The 12121-nt window shown below is 37.6% G+C and overlaps 1 protein-coding gene across 1 annotated transcript in view; it reads right to left on the bottom strand.

The window, feature by feature from the left end:
* Window positions 1–6881: 6881 nt before the first annotated feature.
* Window positions 6882–12121, bottom strand: part of GABRB1 (gamma-aminobutyric acid type A receptor subunit beta1) — an 82239-nt gene continuing 76999 nt past the window's right edge. Inside the window, exons 8-9 of the mRNA XM_026699976.2 lie at window positions 11856–12097; window positions 6882–8021 (exon numbers count right to left, since the gene is read on the bottom strand). Of these exons, the coding sequence (XP_026555761.1) occupies window positions 7674–8021; window positions 11856–12097 (590 nt within the window). The 3' untranslated portion in view covers window positions 6882–7673. The remainder of the gene's footprint in view (window positions 8022–11855; window positions 12098–12121) is intronic.

Genomic DNA, 12121 nt, shown 5'->3' on the forward strand with positions numbered 1-12121 from the left:
ATTCTGCTGTGTTGTATTCTGAATGATATATGCTAGATGGATTACAGCCTGAGTTACACAAAAGCTGGCAACTTTTGACAGTAATCTCATCTTTTAATAGGTAGATGACAGCCCTAGTAGAACAATACTGCTCACCTGTAAAAAATGTTGTATTAAGAGATAACTCTATTGAGATTCCCAAATTTTTTAGGGTTCTATATGCTCAATGCATATATGTTGAGCTGTGTGTGTACTGTCGTCTGCGATCATTGTGCACTTCTGAGATACAGAATCTCAGCTTGTGAATGTTGTATGGGCAATAGCAGTGGCTGGTTTTATGTTCAACATCAGATGCATCACATTTCAGCTAGGATAACATTTATGAATTTACCATTGAATAGGTGATACTAAACTCATACTCAAATAGGAATAAGTTTTAAAAGCTTAAACATACAAAGTTCCAACACATAAAAACAGGAGAAATGGGGAGTTCCGGTTTGAGCTTCTTTGGCAACGGACCAAAATCCACAATCATGTGCAGTTTCGATCCATACTCGGCACTGGAGCACCCCAAGCCGGATGGATTTGGGGCTAAACCATCCCGTAGAGGTGGTGAAGAGGGGGGAGACTGCCAGCAGGGTTGAGGAGAGCCACACCTCTCTTCCTCAGCTGGCCATTATTCCCTTTCCCGAAGGAGGTTGCAGCGGTGGTCAGAAATGGCCACCTCAAAGAAGAACTTGACCGGAAAAGAATGTGCAGGAGGAAGATAAGAAGAGAAAGTTTTGGTTGGCTGGATTAAACTGAAAAAGCAACAATGTAAGGTACCCTGGAATTTGAACTATAAAAAATAACATTGTTCCCAAAGAAGACTTTGAAGCAGCAAAGGAGAGAGGGAAGGGAAAGGATTTGGCTTTTTTCTTCTTCCTTTCCTTATACTGACAGCTAAGAGATTTAAGTAAGAAATTGACAAAAATCCACTTTGACATCAATAGGCATTTAAGCTGAAATTAAAATGTCAAAGGGATAATAAAGACTTTTGGATACTCAAAAACTTTTAAAAGCAGGAAAGGAGAGAAAAGGAAAGAATAAAAGGGCAGGATCTAGAAAAAAGGAGGAGACTGCCTGGAACTAAAAGGAACTTACAGTGAAACTTAACAAGATTCCGAAAAATACATGCTAACTGAAACTTTGTAACAAAATAATAAAACCCCAGGAGGAGAAAGTGGAAAAAAAGAAGCAAGAAGAAACAGTTTGGATTATTTGGATTACTTGGTGATTTTTGGATTTTTGGCTATTGGATTTAAATGACTAAAATCAATCGGGTGGTTGTTTAAAAGTGTTTAAAATGGCATCACTTTTAGAAGAACTGAAAATGGAACTTAAAAAACTGAAAGAAGATGCACAAGAAGGAAGAAGTTCTTTTGGCTTCGTATTTCAATTTTTAGAAATGGAGATTTGGAACTATGAGAAACAACAAGAAACACTTGTAAGAACAAGAAGATTGGGACAAAGAAGAAGCCATCTTTAATGGTCAAGTAATTTTATGTGGGGGAAAAAAGGAAAGGAGGGGAAGAGAGTGAAAAGTTTAAGATTTGAAAAAACACCCCCCCCCAAAAAAAAATAGTTTGAAAAATAATTACAATATTAGGAAGCAACAGAAGAGAGGATCACAGAAGAGAGAATTAGAAGTAGAGAGACGAGGGGGCAAAAAGGGGAAGGAGAAGAAGAGTGGGAAGAAGGAAAGGAAAGGAAGTATGATATTCAATTGAAAAGAAATGTTAAAGATGTTAAGATTCTAACTAATATTAATGATAGAATTGAATTCTAATGGAATGAATGTTTTATTTACTATTGTTAGATAGATAGATAGATAGATAGATAGATAGATAGATAGATAGATAGATAGATAGAAATTGATATAGATATATAGCTATATAGCTATATAATATAGATATATAGATACATATATATAGATATATAACATAGTATTTATTTTAAGAATGTACCAAGCAGAATTTGATTGGAAGTTATGTACTATATTGAATGTTATAATTTTAAAGGCATAAATTGACGTTTAAATAAGAGTTGAATGGATAAAATTAAAAGATATAAAGGTGTCATACTCCAATTAGTAACTACACGGGAAATTTTTTTTAATGAGAAAAGATAATATGAAATTGAAACAGGACAGACAAAAGTATAAATATAATGATTGGAAAGACATTGAAACTTAGAAAAAGATATATAATTGAATTTAGATATGAGATAATTAAAAATAAAGTTGAGAAAACCAAGGGAGGGGAACAATTATGGAGAAAATGTTAAAATAGTAATAAGATATGGAATAGAACACAAAGATGAATATGAAATTGAGTTTGTGTCTGTAGGGAGAAGTGATAACCCGGGGTCATGCTATTCTCAAAAAAGATGTTTTATTTGTATTATGTTTTTGTGAAAACCCAAATAAAATTTATATTAAAAACAACAACAAGAGAAATGGCAAATTATTTGGCTGTTGCCAAATCACTCTCGAGCTTAGACCATTGAGAGAGATTTTTGTGTAATTGTCAATTAAATTAAACTGACAATTAAACTTTATTTTATCAAAACATGCTCTTTTTTAGCTAAACCATTTTTAATAAGCCAAAAATAATTTGAAAAAGATACCAGTCATTGATTTAACTTGAGTAGGAAACTTGTGTGTGTTTATTTAAAACTACTTTCTCCTGTTCAACAGAGCTTACTTTCACTTAAAATGATTTTAGGATTACATTAATTTATGAAAATAAGACTTCATTGATAAGAGAATTTTGGGCTAACATTTAATATCCCTTTTCATATTGTTTGTTTTCTGAACAGAGGAAAATAGAGTTTTTTCCCTGCTTGATTTAACATTACCAGTGTCTGTTATTCATACCTTCTATCGTACCCAGGGCTATCACAGTGGCGACCGGTGGGCTGGATGTGTCATGTGCAGGCCATGCCCCACCCGCAGCTCTGGGGGGGAAACATTGTGATACATCACATGACGGCAACGTGATGGCGCAAATTTGACACACGTGTTCTAGAGCAATGTTAGTCTCAGCAACTGTAAGTTATGTGGCCTTCAATTCCTAGAATTCCCCAGCCAGAATGCTTTAACTATATATGCTCTATTTCCTAGTCTGATGCCTTAAACGAAGACTGAGTAAGCAAATTTAACAGGTTTGCATCTGCTCACTGTAAACTATGATGGCAAGGAACCGCAGCATAAAATTAGCTGGGGGTGGAAACTTTTATTCCACATGAATTTTCTTAACCTTATTTCAGTCAACAATTTCACTTTAACATACTTAGTAATGGGATGATCCGTGTGAGAATCAGCAATCTCCAGCTCTTTTTTGGATTGACAATTGTTTATTAGGAGCCATTATAAGAAATAATGGGAGCCAGTTTAATATAGTCATTAGGGCATAGCAATAGCACTTAGGCCACCACTTCATGGTGTTTTGCAGTCCTCTCTAAGCAGTTTAAGAGTCAGCATATTGATCCCAATAATCTGGGTCCTCATTTTACTAACCTTGGAAGGATGCAAGGCTGAGTCAACCTTGAGCCAATCAGAATTGAACTCCTGGGAATGAGCAGTGAATTAGCCTGCAATACTAAATGCTAACCATAGCTCTTGAGGCTAGAAGCTGAGAGACTATGAATTCTAGACCTGCCCTGGGCACAAATCCAACTGGGTGGCCTTAGGTCAGTCACTCCTTTTCTTCCCTAGAAAGCAGGCAATGGAAAAACATTTCTAAAATTTTGCCAATAAAACTTAAGGGGCTAATCCAGGCAGTTATCAGGAATCAACAATAATTTAAAGACAACAAACAAATAAATGGAAACTCATGTGTTCAACTGTGTCTTCTCATCTGCAACAGATGCTTCGAAGTAAATTTTCAGCAAACAATTATATGTTAATGTTTCAATTTCCAGTTCTGTAAACACTATATATTTACAGATTAACTCAAAGCAAAGTGGTTCTATATCCTGAGTTTTCAGTGATATGATAAGTACAAGCTTTCATACTAAGGGCACTTTGGCATAATAAACTCACTGTGTGTAACTGATGAGGTCTAATTGCTAAAGGACATTATCAACAGGTGTGAACTGAATCTTGAGAGGGTTCACACCTCTATTACGCCCACCCTCTCCCGTTTGATTAGTTATGACCATCCATCATTGCACAGAAAATTATACTATTATACTTTTATTCATGAATCTTAGCTCCCTCCTTAAAAAAGAAGGACTGGGAACTATGAAGAAGTTTGCCACCAAACTATTTACCAAAGAAATAGATGGTTTCTACAGCTTCTACGAAATCAATTGTAATATATACCGATAATAATAACATAATTACTAATAATATATACTGATACTTTTGGATAGTTTCATATCACATCAATTTTTTTTGTATACACACACACACACACACACACACACACACACACAGAGTATATATTGGATCTCTACAAGCAGCACCTCTCTACTATTCTTGAAAACAGCTACTGTCAGCAATTAGACTCTTAAAGTTAGGCCCTCTTTTTCCGTGTTGTGTGTGGTAATCTAAAAAAGTGACATTGCTTTCATTAATAGCAAAGGGAGGGGGTTGTGTTTGCATTCAGTTCAAAGGATATTCCAAATTGTTTTCAAAGGATGCTCTGTCAAGGGAGAAAGTCACAGAAAAAGGGGGAATCTGATGGTATATAATGAATATAACTTTTGTCCGTCGTCACACAACAGTATAACTAAATTAAAGGGGAAATTTGTTATTCCCAGGAAAATTTTAAAAACGTGATTTCTAAGATACAATTAATGCAATATTGTGCTACTATAATGCCACTCTCAATGGGGGGCACTGTAAGATGATGTAATCGAAATACATCTGTAAGAAATAATCACGCACCCCACCCTCCTAGAAGAATGAAATATTTGGGAGAATATTAAAAGAGACAGAATGTTATATTCCCCCAAAGGAGAAATGGAGAAACATGCTTCAGCCCCAATTTCCTGCACAATAAAAACAGCTTCCCACAGAAATCCTTCGAGATGGAGATTTTGGGCCCATTAAGAAGTCTGAGACAATCTATTCATAAACAAAACATCTTTAGCTCCGGGTGATGGGATTAAGAAGGACAGGACATGACCTTTTAGGACATAATAGGATTAACCGACTACCATTTATCAAAAGACAAGTGCCTTCATTGCAGAATCCCCAGAACAGTTCAAAGTCACAGAAACCCATCTAAATCCATCCTCTCACTCAACCATTTGGCCAGCTGTCCCAGAATCATATCCTGTTGGTGGCTGTGCTCATCAATAAACAGAACATTTCTTTCCAATCAGCCTCTATGTTATTTCCAACGTCTGAATGGACGTGGATTTTTCTTTTCCTCTGAATTTGGTCCCTTCATCTACACTGGCGTGGGAGGGAGGAGATCTACACTGTACTTGATCATGTTCTGCTCATGAAATAATTATCAATTGCTTTAGTAATACATAAAATAAATAGTCTTCCACCTTATAAAATAATGAAATAATAACAGGTCTTGAACTATTTATGACACTTTATTCCTTTTTCATCATTTTGGGGCTATTTATTGGTGCTGCAAAAATTCAGATCACCAGTAGATGGCAACAAACAAGATAACAACATCTCCTCTTCCAGCTAACAATTTTGCAGATGTTTGCAGGCCAGATCTGATGATCCTATTATGGGATACATTATATCAAGGGATTATAATTGCTATGCCATTGATTACTTGACTCTGGCATGCTTTCCCCCTCTAACTCAAAAGCAGAGGCTGCTATCTGAAGGCCGAGTTCAATGGGAGGCTTTTATTATCTACATTCCATCTTGATTTCAGTTTGGATTATTTTTTTCTCATGTCTGCTATTTGCATCATTATGGACACTAGAACCAGCTTTCCTGAAAACAGAAACTGTAGGATGGAACACTATTTATTTGAATTAGAATAGCAAGAAGGAAAAAAAATATCCTCTTTTCTCACCCTGTCTCCTACCATAATGGTGGGCCAAATTTTGGTGGCCAAGATATGCTGCCAATGTTTACAATTTTGTAAAAGGACTGAAGACCAGGGAACGGTGTTGCCCAAACCACACCCATAGAGTAGCTTGGTCTGGAGGATTTGGGAAATCCTCCTTTTTTTTTTAAAAAAAAAGGGAGGGAGTCCATTTTAAAGCTTATTGTGAGATTTCAATTTTTTCCACCTCAGAATAAAAGATAATTTGTGCCACTGATTTTGGTGCTTTGGCAATTATAGTCAGAGAGGGGCTTTGAAGGTTGAATGATCTCGGTCAGGCAATCTTAGGGCTGTTCTCTGCTAAAGAAAAGGCATAAAAAAAACCCAATGATGTGACTAGAGATACATCCACATTGGCACCTAAAATAAATGTATGCCATAGCCACAGCTTTCCCCATGGAATGTAAATTTCTATTATCTGGCAAAAATAACCCCTAAAGAATTCTCAATGTCTTTCCCGCTTCTCCCAACAATAACTCCCAGGATTCCTGGGAGAGAAGGATGATAGTTAAAGCGATAACCTGATACAGGTTTAAAGTAGCCTTTAACGGAAGTAAAAATGAAAATATTTTTCTTCCAGCAAAACTTAAAGTATTATGTTAAATCAATACACTACAGTAAAGCTTTGCAACTATTGTAGACTTCTACTGGTATATATTCCTTCCAGCATTGTCACTTCATAAAGGTATCCTTATTGACCGAATGTATGAATTGTAATCAAATATTAATTAAAGCTGCATAAATGTATATATAAATAAAGTAATAATTCTGAAGAATATAATTATTTTTGTTTAAAGGAAATCCATTAATTCATCACAGCAGTACCACTTTTCAAGAGATGAACTTTTATTATCTGAGAGAAAAACCATGTTCTTTCTAAGCTATTTCTTACCATCTCCAATATTTAAAGATGTGTATTAAAAGCATTAATCATTTGAAAAATATATGCTGCCTGTTTCAGCAGGAGCACATTTTAATTTACAAAAATGTTTTGACATTTACAAATTAATAAATTATTTAACAATGCTGTTCTTTTTCCCATCAATATTGGTAGACCTCTGTGTACCCATGTATATTTTTTCACACTGTAAAATTATATATTGTTCTGGTAGCTTATTCATAATAAAAGACCTGCACTGAAAACCAATGTGTGATTTGTCAGGAGTTGTGTAGTTGGGTCTCCTTCTAAGTAAATGTGCATATGATTGAAGCTATCATCTGTCTTGTTTGCAGACAGATGTTTTAACTTTATTTGGAAAACACTGTTATGATGCCATTAGACATCAGTTTTGGAGTGGGTGGAATTAGACAGAATTTCATTTCACATTTTAAATGTTAAGGAAAAAAAAGGGGGAAGATTACCAGAAATAGGGTAAAACAAAACAGGAGAAAAACACGTGTCTTCAACATCTTTGCTCTTTGAAAGCAGATTTAAAAGAATGATGATATTCAAAGAGATACTTTTGGTTTTTTTGGAATATACAGGGTTTAAACTGGGGAATATGAGTAAAAGCCCACTGAATAGGTGGACTCCGTACTGTGAATTTTCCTTAAGATTGACAGAAAGTGAAGAGAAGAAGAAATGGTATCTAGGATGACTTGATGGAGGGATCACAGCATAACTCAGCGCACGTAATAAAGCCAATAGACAACATTAAAAAGGATAAAAGTGATAGGAAAGACCATTCTGGACCACTTGTCTATGGAATTAACATCAGTCAAATCTGGGATTTTGACTCTGAGCTGTGATGCTCTTCTCCGTAGTCGTCCCTTTTGGTGGGCAGTATGTCTGTCCAGGGTGCTTCTGCTGTTGGGGTCTTTCATAGTAGGTGGTCTCCGGTAATGGATGCTGGCACTACCATAAGAGTACATGGTGGCTCTCGGATCATTCAAACTTGCAAGCACATCGGAGCGGCTGACTTCATTTCTCATTTCCAAGGTAGTAAGAAGGATATTCCCACAGGTGTCAATCTAAAGGAGGATGACACTTTAGAAATTTCTAGTGCTCTATCCAACCCCTCCTCAATTCTTGCAAGTTACCCAAAACAATGGCCCACTCCAGATTGAATGATGTTCTCCCCATCCACCCCCCCCCAAAAAAAAGATTTAAAAAAAAGGAAAATCCATTCCTTCTAAGGACATCTTAAAAACTAATTTATTTAGTTCCTAATAGTCTTGTTCCTTTCAGTGAAGTTTAGATTAGTCAAAACTAGCTTCAGCACAATACATTTCAAGTCCCATACTGTAAGTCTGGATATTTTTTTTCTAGTGTCAGCTTATACGGGGAATATTGAGAGAATTTGCTGAAATAGAATCTTGTTTTGTTTTCCTGAACGTTTTGTCATTTTATTTCAGTTTATTCTTTCGTTTCTGGCAATGGCAACATTCTTTATTGTCTATTTTACAGTGACTTTGCAGTACATGAGGAAGCTAAGCCTTATTTAGTGACCACAGTTGTGACCACGATCTTGGTAGTAAAGTGAAACAGTCACTAAGAGAAACTGCAGCTGCACTTACAAAGTATTTTTTGCTTTACTAATCTGTGAAGGTTGTGAATTGAAGACTGGTGTAAAATTACTTTTCATCACCACTGTAACTGTGAATGATTGCTCAATGAGTCAATCACTAAATGAGAATTATCTTAAAATCTAAGAAACGAACATAGCACTTTTTACCCTTGGGTAAAGAATGGAGGCTATTATTTGAGTAAAACCAAGAAGAGAAACAGGGACAATCTGTGATGTGTTTCACCAGGGATTAACAGATTAATGGAGTTGGAAGGGACCTTGTAGGTTATCTAGTCTAACCCCCAGAGGTGGTATTCAGCAGGTTCTGACCAGCTCTGGAGAACCGGTAGCGGAAATTTCGAGTCGTTGGGAGAACCAACAAATACCACCTCTGCCTAGAGATTTTACAGTATCCTTCCCCTGCCACGCCCACCAAGCCACACCCACAGAACTGGTAGTAAAAAAAAAAGTATCCTACTACTGCTAATCCCCCTTCCTGCCCAAGCAGAAGACTCTACACCATTCCTGACAGATCATCACATTCTCACTGAGGAATAAGTGCTCTCTGGTGAAATGGGGCAATAATGCCACCCAGTAAGCTTGGGATGTACTTAGTGGCATCTACAGCATGGCCGGGATGGGATGTGGGCTAGCAAAGGACAAAGAGGGTGCCACCCTGATACTATGTAAGCTTGCCTTCTTTTATTCATTCCTTGTGGCAAAGCCTACGCTCACCAAATCGGTTGTTATGCTGGTAGGATCCGACCCCTATCCAACCCCGCCTCAATCAGGACACCTTATATAGGGGTGGGATTCTACCGGTTCTCACCTATTTGCTAGAACCAGTTAACATTCTAAGCAGTTTGGAGAACCGGTTGTTAGAAGAAATTACTGGCCTAATCCTGTAAGGAAGTCAGGAAGGAAACATTCTGGTGTTGCTTACAGAAACTGCCTCTCCATTAATCCTTATTACATTCTCGGCAGGACGAGACTTCCTGTCTCAGGAACCTCTCTGGAGTTTTTTTCCCCTTCTTTGCTGGTATTTTACTTGTGTAGAGTGACCATTCAAAGTTATAATGGCACTGAAAAAAGGGACTTAGGACCATTTTTCACACTTACGACTGTTGCAACATCGCCACAGTCATGAGAGGCCAGGAGAGGAAATGCATGCCTCAATGTGAGTGATGTTGAGTTGGCCACACCCAGCCAGTCACATGACCACCAAGCCATGCCCACTACCTAAGCCATGCCCACAGAACCGGTTGTTAAAAAATTTGAATCCCACCCCTGACCTTATACCATTTCAGACAAGTGACTGGCTGTCCAGTCTCTTCTTAAAAACCTCCAGTGATGAAGCACCCACAACTTCTGACTGTAAGCTGTTCAAGTGATTAATTGTCCTTACTGTTAGGAACTTTCTCTTTAGTTCCAGGTTAATTAAGGAGAGAAACAACTCATTCGGGAGATAAACTAATTAAGGAGAGGAACAGTTTCCATCCGTTGTTTCTTGTCCTGCCCTCCAGTACTTTGGTAAATAAGTTGATATCCTCTTCTTTGGGGCAACCTCTCAAATATTAGAATACTACTATCATGTCCAGTGATGGGATTCAGCCGGGATAGGCTGGTTCGGGCAAACTGGTAGTAAAAATTCTGGCTGGCCCCGTCCCTCCCCGTCCCTCCCCTCCCTGCCCTTCCCTCCTCATCTCATTCTTGCTCCCAGGGAGCTGCAGGGAGGCCTACTATGGGTTTCATGGCTGGGAGCCATGAGGAGGCAATGGAACAAGAGCCCTGATCAGCTGGGAGACTAATCAGACATTTCAGTCAGACCTTACAACTTCGGGAGATCTTTTTTCCCCTCAGAAGTTGGAAGTCTGACTGAATTTTTTCTTAAAATTGGTAGTCACATGGTCGCCTTTTGTTGCCCTGCACGTAGGCATCCCAGAACACCCACCATTCTCTCACTAACCTGCTTTCCAGCTCCATTCTCCTCCATGCAGGGCAACAAAAGAAGACCATGTGACTACCAGTTTTAAGAAAAAGTTCAGTCAGACCTTCCAAAAAAGAAGTTGGAACTTCTTTTTTCGGAAGAACTTCTTTTTTGGACGGTCTGACTGAACCTTTTTTAAACTGGTAGTCACACGGTCTTCTTTTGCACACTGGAATGCAGGTTAGTGAGGGAATGGTGGTTGCTCTGGAACGGGGTGGAAGTGAGGATTTTGCATTATGATTGCTTATAAGTAAGTAAGAACCAGTAAAAGAGGAAAGGAAAAATCCCTCTCTGCAGATCAGCGTTTTTCAGTCTTGGCAAGTTTAAGATGGACGAACTACATGCTGCCTTGGGGAACTCTGGGAATTGAAGTCCATGCACCTTAAAATTGCCAAAATTGCCACGACATTCATCTATTCAATTTCCAGATCTCTTATCATCTATGTTGCTTTTCTCTACACTGTTTCTAGATTTTTTTAAAAGCATCTTTTTGTATCATGGCGATCAGAATTGGATGCAGTATTTCAAATGTGGCTTCACTAGTGCCGCATAGAGCAGTACTATTACTTCTTGTGACCTTGATGTTTTCCCTGTTGATGCAGCTCATGACCGTATTGGTGTTTTTGGTAGCTGCAGCACAGTGCTGGCTCATAAGCTGTTGACCACTAGGATCCTACATCGCTCTCACAGTTACTACCGTTGAGCCAGGTCCTGTCTATTTTATAGCTGTGCATTTGATTTGATTTTTTTTTCCTGTCTATGTGCAGTATTTTACTTTTTTCACTATTGATCTTGTTGGATTCTTTATTTTACTCTAATATTTCTTGCATGTGTCAAAAATGTAAATTCTCACACCCAGGTCCATAATACAATAAAAACAGATGATCAGTATAAGATGATCAACAGATTTCCCACATCAATTTTAAAGTTTTCTGCTTTATACATACATTTATGGATGTATGGAGTGCACAAATATATTTCCAGGCTAACTTTGAGAGAAATATATTTAAACAATAAATATTGATATTAAAATCACAGATTATTGAATATCTTATACTAATTACTGACATGATGAACTATTGAATATTCTGAATATGTTCTGATGCTCATTCCTTTCATATTCTCTAATTCAAAAATCGTTTTTCCCAAAATTGGTTTTCAATGAAGATTAGGCCACTTTATGAAGCATATTCACATTTGTAATAAGGATTCGCTTGCAAATGATCTTGTTTGGAGCGCTATAATCTTCTGCTTCAGCAATGCTTGTTCAGATCAATAGGAAACTATATCAACTTTCAGAGAATTGGTTACCTGAACTTTATTCATCTCCACTTTCTTCCTCTCAGTGGTGGCTTTTTCTGCTGCTTTCTTCTGGTGTTGAGGGCCTTTACCAAAGAATGTGTAGTTGACAAATGCATATTCCAATAAGGCAAGGAACACAAACACGAAGCAGCCCATAAGGTAGATGTCAATTGCCTTCACGTATGGGATTTTGGGAAGGGTTTCCCTGAGGTGAGTGCTAATAGTCGTCATTGTCAGCACAGTGGTGATTCCTACAGAGAAGGAAACAGTTACCT

This window comes from Pseudonaja textilis, chromosome 6 (genome assembly GCF_049901715.1).
Source record: "Pseudonaja textilis isolate UNSWEBS1 chromosome 6, rPseTex1.2, whole genome shotgun sequence".
In the NCBI taxonomy this organism is placed as follows: Eukaryota; Metazoa; Chordata; class Lepidosauria; order Squamata; family Elapidae; genus Pseudonaja; species Pseudonaja textilis.